The sequence below is a fragment of the Protomyctophum parallelum genome (assembly GCF_964188405.1).
Source record: "Protomyctophum parallelum genome assembly, chromosome: 12".
Taxonomy (NCBI): Eukaryota; Metazoa; Chordata; class Actinopteri; order Myctophiformes; family Myctophidae; genus Protomyctophum; species Protomyctophum parallelum.
Genome location: NC_139712.1, coordinates 27,803,698 through 27,829,504, shown reverse-complemented (window position 1 = coordinate 27,829,504; position 25,807 = coordinate 27,803,698). Strand labels below are relative to the sequence as shown.

The following is a 25,807-nucleotide window of genomic DNA, read 5'->3' as shown; positions in this document are numbered from 1 at the left end:
TGTTAACAAACCTTTATTGCCTTGGCTCTGCGCCAAATGACTACAGGCGTAGGCGTTGCTTTCCTGTCGATAGGGTCTCTCTGAGGCTCACGCTGAATCCAGACAGTAGTATATGAGCGAAGCCTGCTGTCTGGGGCATTCCGATATCCGCAACTGCATATCGATACCGAGTACCAATCCAATACCAGTGTGTATTTATTTGTTTAAGTCGTTTTTTGGCTTTTATGCCTTTATTGACAGTATCAAGTGAAGATTGACAGGAAAGAAGGAGAGAGAGAAGGGGAGAGACATGCAGCAAAGGTGGTCATGAATGGGACTCGAACATGCGAAAAAGAAGAATCTGAGATATTAGCGTTCTAAAATCTGCGTCCCCATAGACAGGCTGAGCCAGTGGGAATTTCCATTTCCATTTTTTCCTCAGTGTTCTTTGAGGGGGTTCCAAATTGACCCTTAGTAGTACAAATGAGATTGTACAAATGGAACCCTCTCAGAGTTATGGGGGTCCTTGAAATTAAAATGTTTGAGAACCACTGATCTAGGAATAACATCAACTAGGGCATTCAAAAGACCAAGTAATTGCTTACTGTAAATGATTAAATAATACATTTAATCATTAATCTGATTCAGATTGGCATGTGGATAACGATACCAGCATTTTAGGTAGTATTGGAAGCTTTTCCGATACTGGTATCGGTATTGATTAACATACTGTATGCCACGTGGAACTGTTCTAATCTGGGCTCATGCAGGCCCAGAACTTGACTATGGATGAGGTACTTTGTCAATTGTCATACAAGTTGTTTTGTACAAAAAGACAATGCTCAAGTTGGACGTCGATAGACTCAACACTTTTTCAGTTGAGAGTGCATCGTTTTTATCAAACTCTACGACGGTTTGATTTCAATTGGTGAAGCGTTGCTTTGTTGGAGTGTGTGCTGCTAGTACACATGTGGTTGACACACAGTAAAACCCTGTGTGTTCATTTAATTCTTGCGAGTGTACAAATGGAACCATGTGGACAGTTAAGCGTTCATGTGTACACTCTCAGATTTAAATGAACTGTCAGGACTTTTACAGTGCATGTGGTTTAGTCTGTGTGGTTCTTTGTGATTCTCTGTGGTCATAAACTGTGTGTGTGTGTGTGTGTGTGTGTGTGTGTGTGTGTGTGTGTGTGTGTGTGTGTGTGTGTGTGTGTGTGTGTGTGTGTGTGTGTGTGTGTGGGGGTGTGTGTGTGTGTGTGTGTGTGTGTGTGTGTGTGTGTGTGTGTGTGTGTGTGTGTGTGTGTGTGCAACCGTGCATGCATGTGTGGTTCTGATCAGTGGTGTGACATACATTCAAGTCAATTACAGTATTCTTTTGTACTTTAAGTATACATTTTTATACCAATACTTTGGTACTTTTACTCAAGTAATTTTTTGAATTCTGGACTTTTACTTGTAAATAGTATTTATTTTGTAAATATTGGTAAATAAATGGTGAATTTATGTAAAGTGCTTTTATCCAAAGCGATTTACATAGATTGTGCATTACATTCACAAATTATCATAAACATTAATATGGCGGAAGAAATCATGCAAGGCACCAACCTGCACATTGAGAGAAATTATAGGTGTTCAGGGTCTTGAGTCGTGACTTCTACACTAACAGACAGTGAAAAGTGATAATAACCCTCTGTACTTTGCACTATGCACTTTATTGTCTCCACCAGGCCGAAGGCATGTGGGGAGAGTATGTTTTGCACTCCGTCCGTCCGTTTGTGTGTCCGTCCGTCCGTGTGTCCGTGAACAGCTAATCTCGGCCACCGTTAACCCGGTCGATGCCAAATTTTGCACACACACTCCCTGGATGCCAACGATGAACCTCTGCCCCAAACTTTCCAGAACGGCCTGTTATAGCGCCACCAGGAGGCCGCTTTGTGCAAAACAAGTTTTTCAATGCCATATTTTGCACACACACTCCCTGGATGCCAACCATGAACCTCTGCCCCAAACTTTCCAGAACGGCCTGTTATAGCGCCACCAGGATGCCGCTTTGTGCAAAACAAGTTTTTGCACAGTACACCTACAGATTTTGTCCAAACATCACGCAAATTGGTACACAGTCTCTATAGAGCCATTCAACGAAACGGGTCTTTCAGATTTATCAGACTCCATCCTGATTGGTTAAGATTGGCTTCCAAAGTTCACAGGAGTGCTCAGTTTCAAACAAAATGCTGCAAATCATGAACACATCGCGTGATTTCCGTGAAATTGTGCACCCACATTCCCACTAGGCCGAGGACGAAATGCCACATGAACAATTTCAACTCAGCCTCAAGGTGGCGCTATAACTGGCCGAAAAGTGTTTTTACCTCTAACTGCACGGATCTGTGGATAACCTGGTGGAGACCTGTGCCCGGAAGGGCACTTTTTCTAGTTTGACTAATATTCTTGCCCTGTGTTCATTGTTTATTTAGTGTTTTAGGTTGTTTCATCATGTTTTTTATTGTATTTGAGCTTCCGAGCTTACACGTTTCTTTCACATGTACAGTATGTACCTAAACAGTGCATTGAAAGTGACACTAAAGTGAGTCTGAACACTGAAATGTGAGCCCATTTTCCTGCTCTGGTTGTGCTTCCCAGGCACTGCTCTGGTGGTCCAGTGGGACCACGTCCATCTGCAGGACAGCTACAACCTGGGCAGCTTCACGTTCCAAGCCACGCTCCACAACGACGGCAGGATCATCTTCGCTTACAAGGAGGTCGGCCTTTTTGCTCTCTTCTCTCTCTCTCTCTCTCTCTCTCTCTCTCTCTGTCAAATGTTCTGTGTCTGTGTGGCAGTTCAGCCTGCCACTGAGACTGAATGGCTAAAGTTTGAATTATTATTTATTGATATTTGTTATTGTGACTTTATGTATATTGTGTGGTGTCTGATTCATTGATTGATAATTGATTGTTGACTCCATTGAAGGGAGCAACTACCAGCTGTGGGGTATGGGGAACATGCCAACAGTGGGAGGGTTTGTTTAGAGAACTCTTTAATTATGTGGATCATATTATGTGGATAATTTATATAATATTATGTAACACTTTAAATGTGTATATGAAATGTGATGTCTCTGGACATTGAGGAGTAGCTGGGATAATTGTGGAATCAATTTAGGGTTGATATGTAATGCACAATCTATGTACAGTAAAGCGCCTTGGATAAAGGCGCTATATAAATGCACCATTTACCATTCATAGTATGAATGGTTCACTGGATGATGTCGTCAATAATATTAAAATGATTCGTGGGACATTTGGAGTTAGTTGCCACTTGGCATGATGGAAGCCTCGGTGCTGAGGCATGTCGTTCATGATGAGATCAATATAGTAGCCTACAGTAGTAATTAATACCACTGCCCAGCGAGGCAGCCGGTGTTGTATCATTGTAAGGCATGATCTCATACTTTGGAGAGAGCTTACTGTATACTTTGGAGAGCTGATCAAGGTTAAGGTCTGTTTTTAGTCATTCTGGAAAATGGCTTTTCCTCCCCAGTTGCCTGCATTTAGCATTTTGAATTAAACTGACAGACTAATGCTAAAGGTATTTTTATGACATTTTAGACAAATTTAGTCCACTATTTTTTGTTTGTTTCACATAAGCTTACCTACCTGTACAGGTACAGGCTTATAACTGTGACTGGCCGACTTGCAAACACGCCGATGCCATTCAATAATGTGGACTACTATTTGTTATATAATTACCCCTAGTGACTGTCAGTCTGTCTTTGTCAGACCGTCATGTGAACAATAGAATATGCATAGGCCTATAAGCGCAAGCATCATCATTTTTCGACCGCGGCCTACTGAAGCACCGGTCCTTCATTGCCACCCCCAGATTTTGCGCTCTCATTAGAAGGCGGTGTAAGTGCCATCCAACCGATTCTCTTGTTTCTTTGAAAGTGTCCATGTCTCGGAGCCATAGAGTAGAATCGGCTCAACGGTCGTCCTAAATCTTTTTACTTTTAACATCTTACTAAGCTGGGATGACCAGATCTTATGCATGTCATTGCAGGCTGACCAGGCCAGTCCTTTTGGGAAGAAGCTGCAGAAGAAGCTGTGCAATACATTGGCTATTTATAGGCTATAATGTTGGGCAGATAGCTTACATATTTTATTTGAGGTTTGGGACCTATTAATTGATTCAGCATGAAGACTAAAGCTTTGTAAATACATAATATGCAAGTGTGGATCCCTGTAAGTCAGGGTCGGACTTGACTTGAGAATGGACATAGTTTATGGCCAAAGTCACGGCCAATTTCAAATAATGAATTCCACACACGTTTCAATGGTCGTAAATCAGTGCTATTACCCTTTACGTCTGTGTGTTGGTTAAAGGTTTTATGACATTCATTTTCATTTATTTTTCTTTTAGGTTTTATGACCTCAATTACACCCAAAAAACCTGAACTTTGAACAGTCAGTGGATTTTCTGTGGTCTGAAGTTTTCTTTGGGGTTTTTTGGGCCTTTTGAGCTACAATGAAAACAGGTAACACAGTGAAACAGTGACATCTGCTGACAAATCCCATTGACATATATGGGATTTGCAGTAAGTGATGTCACTTACTGCCGGCAAATCAGAGCACCTGTTTGAGCCAGAAAACCCCAGATCACAGAAAATCTACTGAATGTTAAAAGTTCATGTTTTTTGGGTGCAATTGAGATTAGAAAACCGAAAAAAACTAGAACAATTCCAAAACCTTTTTTTTTATGTCACAATCCCTTTAAAAAAATGTTGAACCAATGAAAATTATTAAAAAGTGCTTCGGCAAAATCTCTTAACTTCATTGGACCCTCAAACTGTCTGCTAAAGCAGCTAACTCCACCACCTCTCCTATCATGCAAGTAATTGATTATAATTGAATATAAATAAAAAGTCACAACACCAACTTTCATTAAAAGATATATGGTTTTCTTCATTTTCTGAAAAAGTTACATATATTTTTCCATTTCCTGAAAAATTAACATTTTGGAGTTGGTTTTTGCCCGACAGCAGAGATATGTTTTATTTCCTAGCTCCTCCCATGAACCCTGTCTTTCTAACAAAATGAAACAATAGAAAGAAAAAAAATCTTTAGACCTTACAATGTCGTCACCTTATACCTCCATCTCTTGATTGAGTTGATGAAATAAAGCGTCGCATTCACGACTCGCAAGCCCCTCACTTTTACCCCGGGCTTTCATAACGCGACGCCACCATGACTGACAATATAATGACTTTCACTGCCTAAGAAAATATGACCTAATGTCCCTATAGTGTTTCCATATGCTTCATTTAGCTGTAACGGTGATTGAGCATACAGTACGCAGGCAGCATCTCACTCACACACATGTGAGAGAGATTACATTTATTAGATTTTGCGATGCGTGTGTCTAGTGAACTCTTACATTTAGAGTTGCCCGTGGGCGGAGGGGTGGGAAAGACATAAATTACATTTAATAAGAAACAGAGTAAATGCAGAACAATAGTCTTAATAGAATAAAGATAAGTAAGTCCCTTATGTACAATATGACCATTGTACCATTCAATCAAAAACATTTATTAGCCAAGAAGATACTGTATGTACGATAAGAGTGCGGAATAGCTCGTCCACACTCTGTGGACTGAACTTGACATTATAGTGCTGTATTTCTCTGTATTTAATTAAGTGGTTTCAAGTGCTTTTGAAAGAGCAGCCCCAGTTCTTCCCATGGAATATCTCCTGTCAGCGTTATTGTTGTGAAGAACTAAAGCCCAGACCATTACATGTAATTGGAGCTATTACCGGAACGCCTGTTAGCTCGACCCGAGCACCTCCTCCATCTCACTTTTTTCTTGTTTAAAGCATTCATTCCAAATTTCCAATCATGGGATTTCCAATCTCCCCGGTGTAACCCGGGCCTCCTCTCCAGTGGTGTCACGTAAATTCACTATAACTCACTATATATTCATAGCGAAAACGCTTAAACTGGGACAGTATAATGAGTATATTCACCCTAAGTGCCAGGGCTACCATTGCCCGTGTTTGGCAAAACATATTCTGATACAGAAAGGACCAAAGTGTACTCGCAGCCATTTGCAAACACTTTAACTGTGTGTGTGTGTGTGTGTGTGTGTGTGTGTGTGTGTGTGTGTGTGTGTGTGTGTGTGTGTGTGTGTGTGTGTGTGTGTGTGTGTGTGTGTGTGTGTGCGTGTGTGCGTGTGTGTGTGTGCGTGCGTAGTTCAAGCTCATCGACTCTCATTTGACATACTGTGGTTTGCATCGAATGCATATGAAGTATCTCTTCTTACTCTTTCTTGCTCACCGTATCCTCCTTACGGTATTTCAGTACGAGGGGGGTCCTTTGGGAACCACTGGTATAGACCGTGCTATAGACTTGACAAATGGGCACTTAATTGTTAATTGATTTCTACCCGTCACTCTTTCTGTCTCCCTCAGATCCCGATTGAGGTGTCGCAGATCAGCTCCGTCAATCACCCGGTGAAGGTGGGCCTGTCCGACGCCTTCGTGGTGGTCCACAGAATCCAGCAGATCCCCAGTAAGTGTCCGCCCGGCAACAACATGCCACGTGTTGATTTTGACAGCACATTTTGAATTAGTTTTAGTCGTCGTCTTTTGAGTGAAATTGAATTTAGTTTCAGTCGACAAAAAAATCATAAGATCTTAAATCTACAGTTGATTTTGTCGACTAAAATGTGTTTTGGCGGGCCGTAATGGCAGATGTTATACTTGGTTGCATGCTGAAAATAGCCGATGCAGCTCGTTGTGACCTTGTAGATCTGCTATTTTCAGGGTGCAACACCCAAGCGCACGCAACCAAACATAAAATGTCTTTTAGTTCTTCTGGATCTCTTGTCCACTATTTAGTCTTAGTTTTTATTTCATTTTTGTCAGTGAAAAAAGGTGGTCAACAACCATTTTTCGTTTTAGTTGTAGTGCACAGATAACAGCCATAACCTCAGAGAGGGGTGTATATAGTATATTGTTGCTGTCGGGCAGAAACCTCATACAGTAGGTCCATATTCTAACGTTTTGTGTTCTTTTTGTACATGAATGTTCTACTAAGTATCTACTTCATCATGCAAGAGAGTCGCACAAAACTAGTGAAAATTATGCGAGGCGTTGTGAGCTTGCAGATTGGCTATTTTCACTATTTAAGCCGTGCAAACGATTGTAATTTAAAAAAGGAACGGTTTTGGACATACAGCATTTTCACCCGACAGCGACGATATCCACTATCCCACTGACCCTACATTAATCCTTAATTAATCTTCTTTAATCGCTAATGCTTTATCACAGTCTCATAGTTCAATTAACTTTTCCAGAATTACTGTTTGAGTAAGTAGTATTCTTCGTAAGCCACCCCCCCTCCAAACAAATCTGTTACTGTATGTGTTGTATTGTTTTACACTATAAAACTGTGTCGGACAGCCCAGAGAGGCAGCTATATAGCGGCTGCGGGCTTTTTGCTGTTTCATTCTGTCTGCCTGTCTGTCACCACTTTCCTCTCCTAGCACAGAAAAAGTCTGCCACAATAATGAGTTGTCAAACCCGATTTATTCAGTGATTACTTGCGCAAGCAGCGCGCGCAAGTAATATTTTCGACCGGTCCGTATGCACCGTCCCAGCCAACCCGCCACTTTTGATGCGTATGCAAATAAAACAGCAAATTGTGCCTGATTTGCTGGGACCAGATTACATTCATGACCATATGTCTTACGTCATCATTGAGAGCTAGTCATACATATACATATATATGTAATTTGTAAAATAAAATAGCAAATTGTGCCTGATTTGCTGGGACCATGGTGTGTATATGTATAACTAGCTCTCAATGATGACGTAAGAAATATGTGGATTAAAGGACCCAATGCCAGAGTGTAATTGGTCTTCGATTGTGACGCAATGACGATATGTTTTAGTGTTGGGAGGATTAAAGGTAATGCTCCTGTATGTAACCTGGTCCCAGCAAATCAGGCACAATTTGCTGTTTTATTTGCATACGCATCAAAAGTGGCGGGTTGGCTGGGACGGTTTTTGGCGCAAAGTAACCACAGTATACCGCTAATCAACTTACAAATTACATATATATAGTATCTGTATGACTAGCTCTCAATGATGACGTAAGAAATATGGTCATGTATGTAATCTGGTCCCAGCAAATCAGGCACAATTTGCTGTTTTATTTGCATACGCATCAAAAGTGGCGGGTTGGCTGGGACGGTTTTTGGCGCAAAGTAACCACAGTATACCGCTAATCAACTTACAAATTACATATACATATGTATGACTAGCTCTCAATGATGACGTAAGAAATATGGTCATGTATGTAATCTGGTCCCAGCAAATCAGGCACAATTTGCTGTTTTATTTGCATACGCATCAAAAGTGGCGGGTTGGCTGGGACGGTTTTTGGCGCAAAGTAACCACAGTATACCGCTAATCAACTTACAAATTATATATATAGTATAACTAGCTCTCAATGATGACGTAAGAAATATGTGGATTAAAGGACCCAATGCCAGAGTGTAATTGGTTTTCGATGGTGACGTAATGACGATATGTTTTAGTGTTGGGAGGATTAAAGGTAATGCTCCTGTGTATACATGTATGTAATCTGGCACCACTGCCGTATCAGGCACAATTTTCTGGGACGGTGCATACGCATAAAAAGTGGCGGGTTGGCTGGGACGGACAAATTACATATACATATACATAGTATATGTATATGTAATTGGTTGACAGTTTGTAGCGGTCGAAAGTACTTGCGCGCTCTGCTTGCGCACTAGTTGGCCATTTATGGCCTACTAGTGTGCAACAAGCATGCAAGTATGCACTCGACAGAGTGCAGTTCTAGTTTACGCTGTGTGCGTTGGTTGCACGTGTGAAACTTGGTTTCGAATGTCATTTGACACACTTAATATCTTGTAAATATTGCTTGTCGTATGAGAAATAGCATTGTGCTTCGGTGACTGGTTGTGGAATTTGATGGGAAAGTACTTCTTATGGTGTTGGTGGGATTTTTAGCTGCAACCAAAGAGCTATAAGCTACTCTGTTGGTCGGTGATGTCTCTTAGTTGATTGTTTGTTGTGTCTGTCGGTCACACAATTTTCAGCCACAATACAAAACCGTTGATTGTTGGCTGAAAGTGGTCATTTGTAATTATCAGATTGGTGGTTTTCAAACTAACAACCTAACATGGTGTCTGCTTATGTGGTCGTCTTTTTGTAATGGTTTTCAATGGGAATGTTGTTGCTGTTGTGCAGCTTTCCGCGTGATGCGCAGACCTTGCGTTATGCGTTCTATGTGCCAGGGCGCCTCAAGTAGAGAAGAGGTATATTTGAAGCAGATGCATGCTGGAGACTGTTGGTGCTTTTCCTCCTTTTGTCCAATCAGATGAGTCGAAGGTCTGGCAATTTCAAGACAGAAGGCGCTGCAAGATACTGCCAGTGTGCAGGAGTGACCATAGCCTTAAATATGTCATGTTGTTGTTAGTAAGAAGCACCCGAAAGGAAGTGGAATAGAGCCAAACCCAAATTCCCTTAAATAACAAAGGAAGTGGTGCCCCCATACCCAGAGGCAAAAACAAAGGGGGGAAACATATTTTCTTCTTTTTTTGAGTGGTGCAACCACTCCAAGGATCAGCAATGTCCGTGTTGGTTAACCTACGTAACCTATGTGACGTTAACCTATGTGACTATGAGCACCAGTATGAATATGAGTACCAGTAGGGGCACTGTTGTGCCAGAAACAGAGAGAGAGATAGTGCTGCACTGTTGCCTGCTAATGAGAGAGAGAGGGGGGGGGGGGAGAGGAGAGTTGCACCACTCAGTTCACACGGGTGTGATTTTTTTTTAACTAAATGGGATCCCAGATTGTATTCGCTTGGCCAATGAGCTAGAACATTGAAATTCAACACATTAGAGTTGTATAGTCTAATGACACAACTGATTAACATATACTTGAGTCTGGCTGCCACTGAAATCCATAATATGTATTTTACTGATTCTAATTAAATTACTACAGTTTTGCCCATGTGGGTTTGTCTGGTAATGCAAACATTATTTAGTGCAGGTCCATATCGTACATACTGTAGCTATTAGGACATGATCACCTGTTTTTCTTTATTCATCGTTTATTTTACAGGACTGTTGCTGTATATTGTGTATATTCTTCAGACAAAAGAATATCCTAAATCTGTAAATGTAAAGACTGACAGCATACAGACACAGTCTGCCTGAATACAAACATTACAAATGTGTTTTCCTCATCTGAAAACAGAGTCAGTGGCCAAATGTAATAGATCTGCCACAGTCACTTATAATAAGTGGACAATGGCATTTATGACAACACTGCACTACAGCAGTGGGGAGGTGGCAGAGGATTGTAGCTGCAAATCAGAGCTATTACCGGTCCGTATCAGCCACGGCATAAACAAAGCCTAATGAGGATTTAGCAACAATCCACCAACGCTATCAAAGAAAAGAGGATTTACACAAGCTGTGTTATTAATTATGCACAAGAGTGTCAATTAGGCCATAATCAAATGAAAGCCACACTCAGGGAGGAAACAAATGCACACTAAACACAGCCACTGTTCTCCAAGAATACAATGGAAAAATGCCAGAGAAAAATCAAGTATTATATCAACATTAATCAGGCATGAAAATCACGACAGCTGGCCATTTAATTCCTTATTCATCATTCGCCAAGAATGGATAGAAATGGTTGGAAATCAATCAGGTAAAGTTAAAAATCAATAATAAGATAATAAGACTGGACAAGAGTCTCATTACCCTTTGATCAAACAGTGCTCTGTATGAGGATTGCTTACACAGCACAATTTCCAACTGGAAAACCAGAAGACTGTGTTCCGTAAAGAAAATCTTCAGTTTCTGTCCTTGCAATGACAAAGGGCTTGAGACGTACTGCAATAGCTCCTGGAAATGTTTGCCATCATTCTAAATTAGAAGCAGGTTCATATATAGTATACACTGGACATGCACATAAACTGCCCTGGAGAGAGGTTTTGATGCATGTTGGCTGCCCCAAGTGGCAGTGTGAGAACCGTTTTAACTCTCACACCATTTGTTGTACCAGACCTCTGACCGATGAAGCTCAGTCAGGACACTCTCGTCGAGAGATGAAAACCTTTTATCGAAAATATATAAAAATAATAAAATATATGATATAGTATGCATTTGTATTTAGTGTAGCCCAGAATAAAACTGTGCAAACAGGGTGTGTGTGTGTGGGGGGGGGGGGGGGGGGGGGGGGGCAGCGGTGGCTCAGGGGTAGAGTGGCCGGATGGCAACTGCAAGGTTGCCAGCTCGAACCCGGGCTCCCCCAGAGTTAGTGTCGAAGTGTCCTTTGAGCAAGACACTGAACTCCTAATTGCTCCTGATGTGCTGGTTGGTGCCCACTGCCCTGCATGGTTTCCGCCACCATCGGTGTATGAATATTATGTGTGTGAATGGGTGAATGTAATGCACAGTCTATGTAAAGGGCCTTGGATAAAAGGCGCTATATAAATGCACCATTTACCATTTAACAAACATGACACAGACTCTGAGCACACAAACCCCCATAGGGCAGAGCATAGTGATAAACGGTTATTACAGTCCATGAACATGAGAATATATGTATGAATCTCCATCGACTGACATGCTGACATTAATTGACACCTACTGGGGAGCTGGTGGGAGTTTGTCCACTGACAAGCAGACAGTGAACAAACTCATTAAAATACTATGCAAACTTGGATGCCCGATAGCCGAGTGGTTAGGCTCTGTTGCCTGACAGCAAGTAGCTGGTGCGATTCTCCGGATGGACGAACCATTTGCTGCATGATAATCCCCAAAATGAGGAACACTAAAATGCTGACTTCTACTATAATTACCGACTCTCACTCAATGTCTTGCAGCCGATAATAATACGAGAAGCAGAATCCAATTTAATTAGAAAGTCCAGTCCATCTATAAATCCAGGCACACACAAGTACAGTAGGTATGAAACTGAATTCGTTTTTGGGGAGTTTGAGAAACTCATTCGAAGAATAATGCTTTGAGCGTGATTCATAATGCATAAGCTGGCCCATATCTTCTTAACCCAGGGAGAGCAGCCTTGCCATCACCTGACATTCTAATTTTGTTCCATGGCCACATGACCCATACTGCTTTGCCAAGTGTCAAATGTTTTGAGTATTCAAATTAGAGTGGCGTAAAATGTATGCTGAATTGGCCATGTTTTAATTGGCATGACGTCTTATTTTAGTTTTAATATGAACAGATCCACACCTGTCTTCCTTTAAAATGTTCTACATGATTTATCTCAGTCCAGCTTCTTCTGCTATTATAAGTATGCTGTTTAGTTGTCTAGACATGTTGTTGTCATGTTGTTTAGACTAGGTTTGATTTTTACCCCTAGTTACTTGAAGCACTTCATAGTTTCCTCTGCACTCTATTTACCTGCTTTGCCATTTATTCTGATCTTGCACTTTGGAAGTTGCTCTTACGAATAAATCGTTAGCTTTAATCTAGCAGGCACTACACCCAGTGTGCTTGAAGTTGATAATGAGTAAACAAGCAGTAGGCACTAGGCAGCTTCTGTGTCTTGCTCAAGGACATTTCTGATTGAAAAATGCAAAAGTGAAATACAGAAAAATCTTTCTTCAAGGAATGTCCCTTAGCAAGAGTTTCCAGCCCACCTTTCCACATGCTCAGATAGGTAACGCAGCAATCGATACTGCAGCACTCTGCACTCCAGTACAGCCTGCACCTGCTGGCTATAGGACCAAATGGACTGGAATGTGAACGAAAATACAATGATTCAAGAAACTTGATGATTCATTCTCAAGATTGGGGACTCCCTTCGAATTCCACTGGGTTCATTAACCCAGTATTTTCAGAAATGTTCACTCTAAAGATATGGGTTTTACATAAAATATACAGAGAAGAAGGGGTCCGCACACAGTCTTAGCTCCAACAGTGTTTATTGTGTTAAAACACAATTTTAGATCATTTTAGACCATTTTAGATGAAGGCCGTTCACCTCCGAAACGTTGTGTCCTGTGCACCAGCCAAGAACTAGATGTGCGCAAGCCACCTGCTTCATATCCTGATTAAGTAGCTAAACAAATGATTCAATTTCAGTGTGCTGTTGACACAACACATTTTTGACAGCAGCCCCATGATGCAAATTCTCCCCTTTTCCGTTCAGGCACCCGGACGTCTGCACTTTGCAAATATCAACCTTTCTACATGCTGCTGCAACCACACTGCTGCTTTCAGTTCAGAAGTTGCAAGGACAACATTTCTGTTATTTTACAGCGAGTGCAGAAAGTCTTCCTAGTTTTTCCCTCAGCCAGTGTTCCGTTCATTTAATGAAACCCCTGTGCAGTTATGCACCATAGCAGCCGTAGGCTGGTGAAAGAGATCTGTGTGGGTTGAGCAGCAGATTGGTTGGATAAGGTGCAGTCAGCACAGTCAGGTTTGTGGGGAGGCAGAGTCAGCACAAAAGGCTTTTGAAGTCGCGGTATCTGAACAGGAAAAAAGGGGTCTGAGGGGTCCGAGGAGAAAATCTGGCCTTGGGGTCTCGTCTTTCATGTTCAGCACTCAAACGGATACCAGTCTCAATCTCCACACGTCCACAGTGACTTTGTCACTGCCTGACTTGGTAGTCAGACCCCCTTTTCTTTATTTATTTTTTGTCCCGCTGAGCCGAAGATTACAGAGGCTGCAGCGACAGTTTATTACAGTGGTTCTCAACCTGTGGGTTGGGAGTCTTGAGACACCCAGGGGGCATCACCACATGATTTGTTGGAGGGTCCTCGGATGATAGTGAAGTGACAATTTAAGGACTTTTAAGACTTTGTTTTTGCCTCTTGTGCAAAACAGGAACCCTCAGTTGCTTCTGTGTTTATTCTTTCTAACAGCAACATTCCATGTTCAAGGCTATGGTCACACTGGCTGTAGCTTGCAGCGCCTTCTGTCTTGACATTGCCAGGCCGATTGGACAGAGGGGGGAAAGCACCGACGGTCTCGAGCATTTATCTGCTTCAAATATACTTTTTCCTCTACTTGAGGCGCTCTGGTGCATATAACGTTGAAACGCAAGGTGTGCGCAACACGTGGAAAGCTGCACAATGCCAACAAAATTCCCATTGAAAACCATTAATAGGTGTGACCGTAGCTTAATAGGCAGTGCGGAGTGTCTTGAGAGGTGGAAAATAATGTTTTGTGTATTAAACTACGTCACTTGACGTGGATCATGCCACATAAAAATCCCTTTATGGGTTTAACTTCACCATGGTATTAGCAGTTTTGGCTAACAAGCAATTATAAGCAGATCTTTAACACTTATGGGATTAGGCACGGCAATTCTTTCCAGGTTTTTATTAAGAAGGATTTATGTGATACCTCCCCGGTTTTTCTTTTCACTGCACTAATGCCAGAGGGAGATGCAGTACATGACTGGCAATAGCCAGCCGGCGCATTTTACTGCAGCACCCCAATGAGTTATAAGGGCCGGGGAGCGATAAGAGTCAGTGATGTATCTAATCAATCGCTTTGAATCTTACCTTGGCTGATGAGAGCCTTTCAACGTGTGCTGATTTATATTGGCTCCAGGGGAGATTTCTTCCGCCCCCTTTTGGCAAGTTGTAGTCTGTCTGTCTCCATGGCACAAAGGGAGGGGAAACAGAGTGCTGCGCTAGCATCCCACATGACCTCATTCTGCCTCCCTTTCCCTCACCCTCTTTCTGCGGGGACCACTTGTCCCAGTTTTATCTCCCAAAGGAATATTTGTGATGATGGTTAAACCCCCCTTTTCATTCTTTCTGTTTTCCTTCTTGTGCTGCAATCTAGATGTGAGGCGGAGAACTATATACGAGTACCACCGTGTGGAGCTGACTAAGACTAAGATCACCAATTCGACAGCAGTGGAGATGATGCCTTTACCCAGTAAGGAGAATTTATTGAGAAGTTATCCTTTTAGCCCAAATGTCTGACTGTAAAGTACCTTGGGCTGTTTGCATTTGCAGTCTAATAAAGTATTCAATCAATCAGTAAATCAATTGAATAGCTTTTACTCATATTACTGTCCAAAGTGTGCCATCATACATGCAAACATGCAATAAATATCTGTGCAACCTAAGCTTGAATATGCTTGCTCATGTATTTGGACCAGGTGGATTGTCAAGAAATTTGCTGAGCGCATGCATATGTGTATTACACGCACTTGGAGGAGGCACCATCACAATTTGAGTGAACCCATGACATTTCCTCTACCACCATTCTCAGACATTTTCTTTCTTTCACTTTTAGCCCCACTAGTTAATTTACTTTAGCTCTTTTTTCCAGTCAGTTAAAAATGTCATTGTTCCGGTTGGGTGTAAGGCACAATTATAAATCTCTAATAGCAGTTATTAATCTGGTTGATAACAAACTTGTGCCCAAAGGGCAGACTCTCAGCAGTGTTCTGTGCCCTCTTTTTCAGCATCATCCTTTTTGTTTTCTACCCCAGCACCAATCAACACTTTCCAACTATCTTCTTCTCATTTTCTCATGAGAGTAATACTTTAATTCACCCTCGTGTTAAGCTGATCCATCACATGGGACAGGGACTCACAGTCATCACTTGCCAAATACACTAGGGGTTATATCTCGCACCACCCCTTATCCCTTATCCCTAAACTAATTTGCCAAACCTTTTAAAATAGTTCAAATAGCCAAGCTCACAATGTCTCGATGTAGATCGGCTAGTATAACTAGTTGAACTATTTTAAAAGGTTTTTTTAAATAGTAAAAAATGGCAAATTAGTTTAGGGATAAGGGATAAGGGTGGCGCACGATGGAGCCCTATAGATCTACTGTACAAGCTGTCAAGGTGTTAGCCTTTCCTCTCTCTCCCTCCAGCCTGTCTCCAGTTCACCAGCTGTACTTCCTGCATCTCGGCGCAGATCAACTTCAACTGTAGCTGGTGCCATCGACTCAACAGGTTGGACTAATACTCTTTCTCGTTTCAACAGCCTTTCTTTAACCTTATCCTTAACTCAAAACAGTCAAATAGAATTGGCCATACATCTTAAGTTAAGTCATAAGACCTGGTACACGAAAGAGACATGCAAAATAGGGCCCCCAATGTTTTAATACATTTAAAAACTCATTATACTGTAGCACAATGACTACTTTTGGTACTCAATAGTGTATTAATACTTTTAAGGTCATCCCTCTCTCTCACACTGGCGAATTAGCAATGCGACGCAAATAAACGACCCGAAAATGTGAAATATTAAACCGTTGAATTTTGACGGATCTGCCTAAATGTGACATGTATATGCGATTAATCGGCACTCCTCTCCTCCTCCTGCTTCTGATTATTCACATGCAGTCCTCTCCACTCCTCCTGAGTCATTGGTAATTTGGTATCTTTCCCACCACTTCTTCACTACCGTGATGCAGACAGCACAATTTGGACCCAGAGTGATTTGTGGTCCACGGCCCGCCCACCCGTGCCGTCGGTAAAATGTTATTATAAATACATGCCTCTCTGTATGAAGTTGGTGCCTGCTGTTCGCACACAAGTGCTCCACTCCCCCCAACAGCTCTGGTGTGGTGGAGGGTAGGTTAGTAACGTAGATAAGAGGCGAGGGTGCAGTGGGCTCCCCGGATCTTGCAGAGCTGTGGGCCGGGTACATTCACACCTATTGTTGTTTATAGTTCAAAACGCAGTTTGGGCTGCATTTTGATTGGTCAGAGAGAGAGCAGAGGTGTAGTATTCACCAGCGAATGTCCGCAAAAGTAAAAAAAAAAGTACAATATTTGCCTCAGAGATGTGTAGATTAGAAGTAAAAGTATTGAAAATTGTCAATATTCCAGTAAAGTAAAAAAAGTGTTTCTGTATGGCAAGTGCAAGTGTAAGATGTCTTGTATTGACACCTGGTTCTCATAATGGAGCTGGAGGCTTCCCAGTGAACCAGCCCCGCCCCCCGTCTCCTGCTGAGGTCCACGAATCCTGCTGAGAAAAGCTCTGCCTCCCTCTTGTTTTTCTCCTTCATCTCTTTAACTCTTCGTCTTTCCCCCCGACTCACTTGCTGGATCACCAAGATAAGCCACAACAAGCACCTGAGGGGGGGATGGTGGTGGTTCTGCCGTCAGCAAACTCTCTAACCCACTCTGACCTGAGATCAGATTATAAAAATGTTTTCTACATCTACCGATTTTTCAAAAATAGCAGACCTACAAGCTCGTAGCGCGCTATGAGCTTGTAGATCTGCTATTTTTCAATAGCTAAAGCATTACATGATGCTAATACCAAAAGGGGTTCCCGCCCAAAATGGGCTAATCTTGACGTTCAACTCGTCTTCTCACACCGAACCCACACTCGTCTCTGTCACTTCCTCCTACTCCTCCTCCTCTCTTCCTCTCTCATCGTTCCGTCCCTCACATCTCCCCGTGCCTCAAACAAAAGTAAATATTTGAGTTGCTAAAGAATGTTATTTTTCAGACCGGGTATATATATCCTGACAGCAGAAATGGAAGAGCTTTCTGTGTTGTTGAATGGAAAGGCCTGTGATTAACAGACGGAGAGTAGAAATGAAGTGATGATGGCGGGGAATGTTGTCATAGATTTAGTTGTTACAGTTAGAAAGTCCAAGTTACAAGTTAGTTAAGGTATCGAGTCCATCGACTCGAGTGAGTGAAGTTTCTCACAAAGGTTTCAGGACTGTTTAAGGCCCTAATTCATCAGTTATTACAGCAATGACTCTCATAATTAGTTCTGTAAGTCATGGTGGCCTGTTTAGGACACAATCATACAGTGAGGGGTCAGATGGTGTCCTGCCCTATGTGAAATTCTGCACTCTTTACGAATGACACAAACAAATGCAACCACAGCTCATTGCAATAGACCCACATTTATGACTATCTGACATGGATATATTGATGCAGAGGAGACAGTGTATGCCATAACAGTAGTGATCTAATTAAGCTGCATTTTAATTATTCTAATAATATAACTATCATGCACATCCGACTGACTCTGACTTTGTCCTTTGTGACTGTCGGTTGCTTGCTTTGAAAGAAACAGGCTAATTAGCATGCGTAACAGCAGCCTCGCTGAGCCTGAATTTAATGAATGATACCGACATGTTTGCATCGAACAACCCTAATGAACACATCAATGTGTAATACGTGATTTATAATTTACTTCTTTGTGGCACCAGTGGCATGCACCAACAATAGCAGATACGCTTACAATCAATGCATCACCGGATAACGCGCTGCGAGCTTGTAGATCTGCTATTTTTGGTGCGCAACAACCATGCATAGCATATAAGTATAATTGAGGCTTAATGGACGAGTTCACCCATTTTTTTATTATTGTTTTGTGACGTTTTTTGCCTTTATTGATATAGGGTACAGTAACTAGACAGGAAAGAGAGATGGGGAGTGACACGCAGCAAAGGCCATCGGGCTCGGGAGTCGAATCAAGTGGTTGTGGCTAGTGAATCATACAGCATGCAAACGACGCAGGGCTGGGTTAGTAAAGTGTGGTGCCAGACATCCCCTATAGACAGAGCATAGCTGTCAGTACAAACGCAGGGCTGGGTTAGTAAAGCGTGGTGCCAGACATCCCTTATAGACCGAGCATAGCTGTCAGTATAGTCAGTGCTTAGAGGGCATTGATCTGGTAAGTGGAAATGCTTGGTGGGGCTTTTGTTTACTCTAAAACACACAGCTGCTGGGTGTCACAAACACAGTTTGTCAAAATGCAATGGCTTTGATTTGCATTTTGTAATCAAAGATTAAAGTGGGAGAATATTGGATTTTAACCAATCTCGGTCCCCCAGCATTCTAAAGTCGTTAACGTTCCAACGCTGAGAGTTGTGTCAAGCAATACTGTAATTGCTGTGGCGTCATAATACTCAGTGATGGAAAAAGTACTCATATTTGCAGCTATCGCCATCTTGAATGTAGCTGAAGTAGCCAAAACACTCCCGAGGCGATCGACAACAACGGGAGGTATGATTACTTCTAACGCGACTAGCGACGGGACTGCGATGGGCCGTCAAAAACATAAACTTTGCTTAGAATTGGACGGATTGATTTAGATCAAGAGTTATTCACGTTTTAAGATCTTCGATCTCATCCACTAAAATGGGGGGGGGGTCACTTTGGATGACGTCCCAACCGGAAATGACATCAATGCGCTCGGTTATGATATCATTGGAGACCTCCGTTTATGCCACTCAGGGTGTTAATCTATGTTTTGTGATAATAATCTAAATCTGCAAAGTAACTAGTAACTAAAGCTGTCAGATGTAGTGGAGTAGAAGTAAAAGTATTGAAAATTGTAATTAATGAAGAAAGTAAAAAATAAGCACAGTACTTGAGTAAATGTACTTAGTTACTTTTCACCATACTCCCGTACGCCCTTCTGCAAATAGCACAGCGTGAGCTTCCACTATTATGCAAAGCACCTCCTACTATGGAATCCAAACGATGTGAAGATATATGACTGTGTACATATATACCTCCTCGGAGATGGAGAAGGCATCAGCTATGAGCCTCGATAAGGAAATGCATCCACTCAGCAGTGAATGGGACAAAAATCCTAATAGAAACGTTCTCCCACGTGGATTCATTTATATTCAAATGAGGCACCTTGGCCCATTTCTAATTAAAAGCACAATGTCTTGGCGCGTTAGACGGTAATTAACTGAGTCGGACGCCATTGAAGAAAGCCTACATGAGTGCTTCCCATCGGACCACAACCGGGCCAGACCTGCTCAGTGTAATATCTCCCCGGCAATCCCACCTTTTACCCACACTGGCTAGAAGCGGAGAAAAGAGAGGGAGATTAGCGGGAGGATTCTGTCTCGCCTGATTGAACAGATGAGGCAGATTTCAATTTATTTTTATAGGGGAGAAGGTTAAATGGGATCAGAGAGGCAGAAAGATGAAAATGGATTTGTCTCCACAACAATATGGTGAGTCTGCTCGGGATGACCGTGACTGTGTCTACTGGCCCCGTTTATGAGTAGGATTTTACTGGCCCAGTGGCCCGCATATGACTTTGACTCTGGGTCACTCTACTGGCTGACTGACTATATGACTGTGTTTATAGATCTGACATTTCCGCTGTGCAACGCTAGAGAATGTCATGCATATACATAGGCCTAGGCTATTTTTGAGATTATCCTCCTTTCTTCTTGTGTCAGGGTCAGTCGTTAGGGTTAGTGGTCAGGGTTAGGTTTAGGGTCAGGGTTCTGTCATAGTGACATTGTCCTGCATCAGATCATGTGTCCCTATCCAATCCGGTTCTCCAATAGCCTCTTCTGGTTTTTTGTTCTTTTTGCTTGTTTTACTTACAAACAGAGTCATATGGGCTGTATTTTGCATGTCTTAAGTGCCAGGTCTTATTACTTGACTTAAGACCTGGAGGCGTGATCAATGCCATTTGGCTATTCTGAGTGGCCAAAGAGCATTGACCCACGCCTCCAGGTCTTAACTTAAGTAATAAGACCTGGTACTTAAGACTGGTACTATGGACCCATTAATCATAGTTCATAACGATAATTGTTATTTTCGTTTATCGTGATTAAACAAACAGACAAACAAAAAGAAACGCTCACAATATTCATATAGTGGAGATTTAAAATCCGGTACCACTTAAACTCTCAATACGTGGTTAATTAAAGTGCCTTTTTAAGAGTTTTAAGCATATATTGATTAATGTCGTTAATTGCAATTATGTTGGCCACAGTCCCATCGCTAACAGTATGAGTGTGACTCTACTGGCTCCATATACTGTATTGCTGACTGCGACTCTGCTGGCCTCGTTATATGACTGATTGTGACTCTACTACTCGCCCCATATTCTTTGAGTGGTTCTCAACCTGTGGGCCACATTATTTTTGCGTGTCCCCAGATGACAGTGACAATTTAAAGAAATTAAGAAAGAAAAAACTATACTAGTCTGCTGGCTCCATTATACAGTATGGCCGTGACTCTACTGGGCCCATATTGAACCTGACAGCATGAAGCACATAATCTGTCGGACGTTTTGACGTTTGTGACATTTCTAAATCCAAGTCATATATTGGTATCTAACTCTCAGACGTCACTCCATTTGACAGAAAACTCCAGAGAGCATTGATACAGCGTTGCCATGTCTGCTTATTATAAGCGACTTTGGGCTCGTTTTTCAGTAAGGTCGGTTGTAAATATTGTCTGGGGTTTTTTGGGGGTTTTCTTCTAAAGTGCATTTGCATTTTTGGGCTTATTTCCTAATGTTTTAAACCAGGGGTCCTCAACTAGAAATGATGAAGGTCCACAAATATTTGTTTGAATAAGACCGAGGTCCGGTCCCATGCTCGGCGTCCATCGGAGAGCAGGGCTCTATGCCCGTTTAGTATGGTCAAGCCAAGCTTATACAAATCAGATTGCCTTCCACCCAACCAATAATGGGGTGCAGAGTACAGGCCCGGAGTGGAACTCCAAATCAGGCCGGGAGTTATACGCCCTGGCAGGCCACACTGCGCGCGCGCACAGCGCGCGCCAGAATTTTGGGGGCCCTTGGGGGACATTTTGGGGGCCTTTGCAGCAATTTCACATGAGAAATGTACCATCTGATGTTATTTATATTATTAACTTAATAATAAGTAAATAACTTTTGGGTGGTCCGCAAAGAGGTGGTCCGCGGTCCGGTCGCGGACCGCGGTCCGCCAGTTGAGTACCCCTGTTTTAAACCTACACTACAGATTCACAGTACACAGTTCTTCCTTTAACTTTGTTTTCAAATATGATGCTTTGTAGGTCCCATTAATATTAACCTTGCAGCAATATTTTTTTAAAGATTCATCATTAGTCAACATGATAGTGGTTCTCAAACATTTGCAAATGAATATGTATACTATTATTGCGACTTTAGGTTGCACATTACTATGAAAACCTGCAAAACCCATCTGTCCGTCAGGTCACGCCTCCATATATGGTTGTCATATATGGTTGAAAATTGCGTCATATTGTCTATTTTTAATGGCATTTAATTTTACATCACCATTACATCACCTAATCAACATGAGTTAGACTTACATTAATATATTAGTGCCCCTCACTTCACACGGGTTAGATACAAGATACGATGCATTGTGAGCTTGTATATCTGCTATTTCCAAATATACTGTATATAGGTTTTTTCTTTTATATATATTTTTTGTATCCCACGATTTTATAACCCATTTTTCACCCCTGTGTCAATCATCTAATGTGATCATGGGCTCTACACACCCTCCACCAACCCTAGTCCCCCATATATGGGGGACAAGGGGAGAGCAACGGACTTGAACTCATGCTTCCTTCATGCCTGAGTGTCCAAGTTGCTCCTTTACACCTGACAGGGGGGAGTTTCCCTGGTTGGACGTAGCGCGTGGAAGGAACACGTTATTCCAACCAGTTCCTTTCCCCTCCATCAGGCGCCCCGGCTGGCCAGGGGGAGGCAGTTTAGTGACCAGGATTACTGCATGTTTTTTGTGAGGGTACCTACCCTAGGGGACACGGGGAGAACATGCAAACTCCACACAGAAAGGCCCTTTCGCCAACCCCGCCTTTGGGTATGGGCACTGATGACGCGGAGGAGGAAACACGCCACCAGCACCCACAGCGTCCCGAGCGGGAATCGAACCCAGGACCTTCTAGCTGTGAGGCGACAGCACTCCCAACTGTGCTACCGTGCCCCCCTAACTGTATATAGGTTTTAAGTAGTCATGTAGCCTAGTCGCTTCTTTTGCCTTCTCCATAGGCATGGTTGCTCGCAAAACCTGGCAACACTGCAGGGACAGCCTAGAAAACCGTATGTGCTTTAGAAAGCCTCAACTAATCAGAAATCATAGCGGAAGGAAGGCGATGGTTCACCAGTGGGTGAGTTAATAATTGTACTCCTTGTATGGGACTGAGAATGAGTAATTGCGGCCAGTCACAGCCTTTTGAAATTTATTAGAAATCTCTAGCCGTGAGGCAAAGACCCCCGCCTGCCCAACCCCCCCCCCCCAGGCCCACCCCATTTACCCTCGCTAACACCCTGACCCAGTGAACTTCCTCTCGACAAATCCTTCATATTCGATCCATATAAAGCCACTCCCTCCCTGGACTCTGTGGATCCAGACTCAGGGCGGAAGAGGCGATATATGTGGTGGTTAGAACCGGAGTGCACACTTTCAAAGCACTATTCAAAGGAATTAATTTTGAATTGTTGTTCAGCCTGCTTTAGTATAACTGCTGGGGAGAACCAATATGTTGTTAGGGTGGTACTCTCGTATAGTGGGTTTTCTCTTAGGCCTCATTCACACGTATCAAACACCAATCAAGCTAATGTTTCCAATGGGAGTCACATGGTTTGACCAAACATTTGTGTTTGATTCCTGATTGCTGGTGGTGTTCTGCCCCTCCCCCTAATAATCCCCTAATGATCCCCTAATGATCAAATACTGATACTTGTAATAATGATCAAATACTTAACTAAATATTCTATCGCCGGCAGCCCTCGGGGCATAACTTCTTCATACGTCATTCATATATTCCCGTATATGCCCATATGAGGACATCTCCGTAACAATAATGGTGACAGAATAGTGATAGCTGTTGCATTATTTGCGTCAGTGTGATGATGTGCCATGTTGTGTCCTCAGGTGCTCCAGTGGTTTTGATCGCCATCGCCAGGACTGGGTGGACAGCAGCTGCCCTGATGAGGTGAACTCCAGACTCATCTTTTCTAATGATGTGCAACAAACAGCTGTGATTAGTTTGCCTGTTGACAGCGGCGGGACACACCACATCAAAAGTGTGTGTGTGTGTGTGTGTGTGTGTGTGTGTGTGTGTGCGTGTGTGTGTGTGTGTATTTCTCATTTTGTTTAACTGAAAGTTTGATGGATACTCTTTCCAATGATATATGAAAGCCCTCATATCTTACGCCTATACACACACACACACACACACACACACACACACACACACACACACACACACACACACACACACACACACGTTGCACGCACACACACACACACACACACACACACACACACACACACACGCCATATGTGGCGGCTACCAATTATGAAAGAGACAGCACACCATCTATAGTAACAACCAGTCTGTGGGCATGTCCTCCTACGCTACTGGCACCTACAGTATAGCCCAGCTCTGAGATGGTCTAAGTCTAAGTGGTTGGTATTTAATGACATTGTAGCCTGATTATCAGACTGTAGCTTTCTTGAAGCTTCAGTCTGACATTGTCTCCTGTCTGAGCGATTTCAAGGGGTAGGGGATTATAATTTCCCTCAACCAATAGCCATTGTTGTTGTTTTTCCCTCCTTCCTCATACCTGTGTGTTGCTCTGTGTGATGACGCTGCGCTGATTGGTTGTTCGTTAGACCCACCCCCACCACCGATTCTCATTGGATAATACATTTTTGTACCGAAGAAATTATAGGTTCACAGTGCAACACCAGACCAAGAGATGCAGTCCACTCAGAGAGTGGGCGGGGTCTTTGGGCTGGATCCAGGCTAATGACATTGGTCATAAAGGCTTCCTCTATGGCTATGGTCACACGCACGCGCACACACACACACACACACACACACACACACACATACAAAATTATTTGTATTTTTTTCTAGGGCAGCTGTATCACACACAACAAAATACACGCACGCACGCACGCACGCACACACACACACACAGTAGGGTTGGAGACACTCGCTGTGCTCGTGTCTCACCATGCCTCTCAGCCATTATAAAATACACGATAACCTCACACCTCTTGTGGCTTATTGCTTTAATCTTGCTTGTGTGTCTTGTCCTCGTGCAGACCAAGGACAAGACGTGTGACATCATCATCAACCCCACGCCGCTCCCTCCCTTCACCACCACCGTGGTGAGCAGGACCACGGCCAGGAGCAAAGACACCACCGCTGCTGCTGGAGACCCCTCGTCCACATCCCGCCCGCCCACCAGCGTCCCTACGGAAGGTACAGCAAATAATCACTTTTGAACAATTCTCGTAATGCTTTGATGCACTGCTCCTCCTTGTGGATAGGGGAGGGCTGTCTTACTGAGAAAACATGTAGTCCAGGAAGTAAGTGAGCCCAGTGTCCATGACATAATGGAGTCCATGGACACTTTGAAAACTATCTAAAAACACACATTATCCACATAAAACCCCCAGAAAGTGTTTCAGATTGTCTCCCATTAAAATAAGATCTGGTTGCAGAAGGGGTGAAGTGTCCCTTTAAGTGCTGTTGTGGATATAGCTGTTATGTCCATCATTGATTAGAATGACAAAGTCAGCTGGGGAAAAAACTAAATTAGTTTGAGAATCCAGTGGAGTCAGGAGGTTTAGTCAGAAGCGCTTTTTAATACTTTTCATTCGTTCAATATGTGTAAAACCAGCACACTCGTACAAGGGTATTCAATAGCAATGATTCATTAAATGACTAAGAATATAATCGATAGTTGCAGCCCAAGTGCCAGCCCCACCATTCTGCAGTGGTGGAAAAAGTACTCAAATGTTTTACTTAAGTAAAAGTTTCAATACTGTAATGTAGATGTACTAAGTAGAAGCCCCGTATAAAAAATGTACTCAATTACTAAAAGTAAAAGTAGTCATATTGCAGAAGGCCCTTTCACAACTTAAAAATGTGCACAAAATATTTTGTAAATGGCAGATCTACAAGTTCACAATGTGTTGCATTGCGACGCATTGCGAGCTTGTAGATCTGCTATTTTCGAATGGCCGGAA

At 42.6% G+C, this 25,807-nt stretch overlaps 1 protein-coding gene across 1 annotated transcript in view; it reads left to right on the top strand.

The window, feature by feature from the left end:
* plxdc2b (plexin domain containing 2b) overlaps positions 1–25,807 on the top strand; it is a 135,089-nt gene that overhangs the window by 91,501 nt on the left and 17,781 nt on the right. Inside the window, exons 6-11 of the mRNA XM_083778590.1 lie at positions 2,622–2,740; positions 6,444–6,543; positions 14,871–14,966; positions 15,921–16,002; positions 23,696–23,756; positions 24,878–25,037. Of these exons, the coding sequence (XP_083634716.1) occupies positions 2,622–2,740; positions 6,444–6,543; positions 14,871–14,966; positions 15,921–16,002; positions 23,696–23,756; positions 24,878–25,037 (618 nt within the window). The remainder of the gene's footprint in view (positions 1–2,621; positions 2,741–6,443; positions 6,544–14,870; positions 14,967–15,920; positions 16,003–23,695; positions 23,757–24,877; positions 25,038–25,807) is intronic.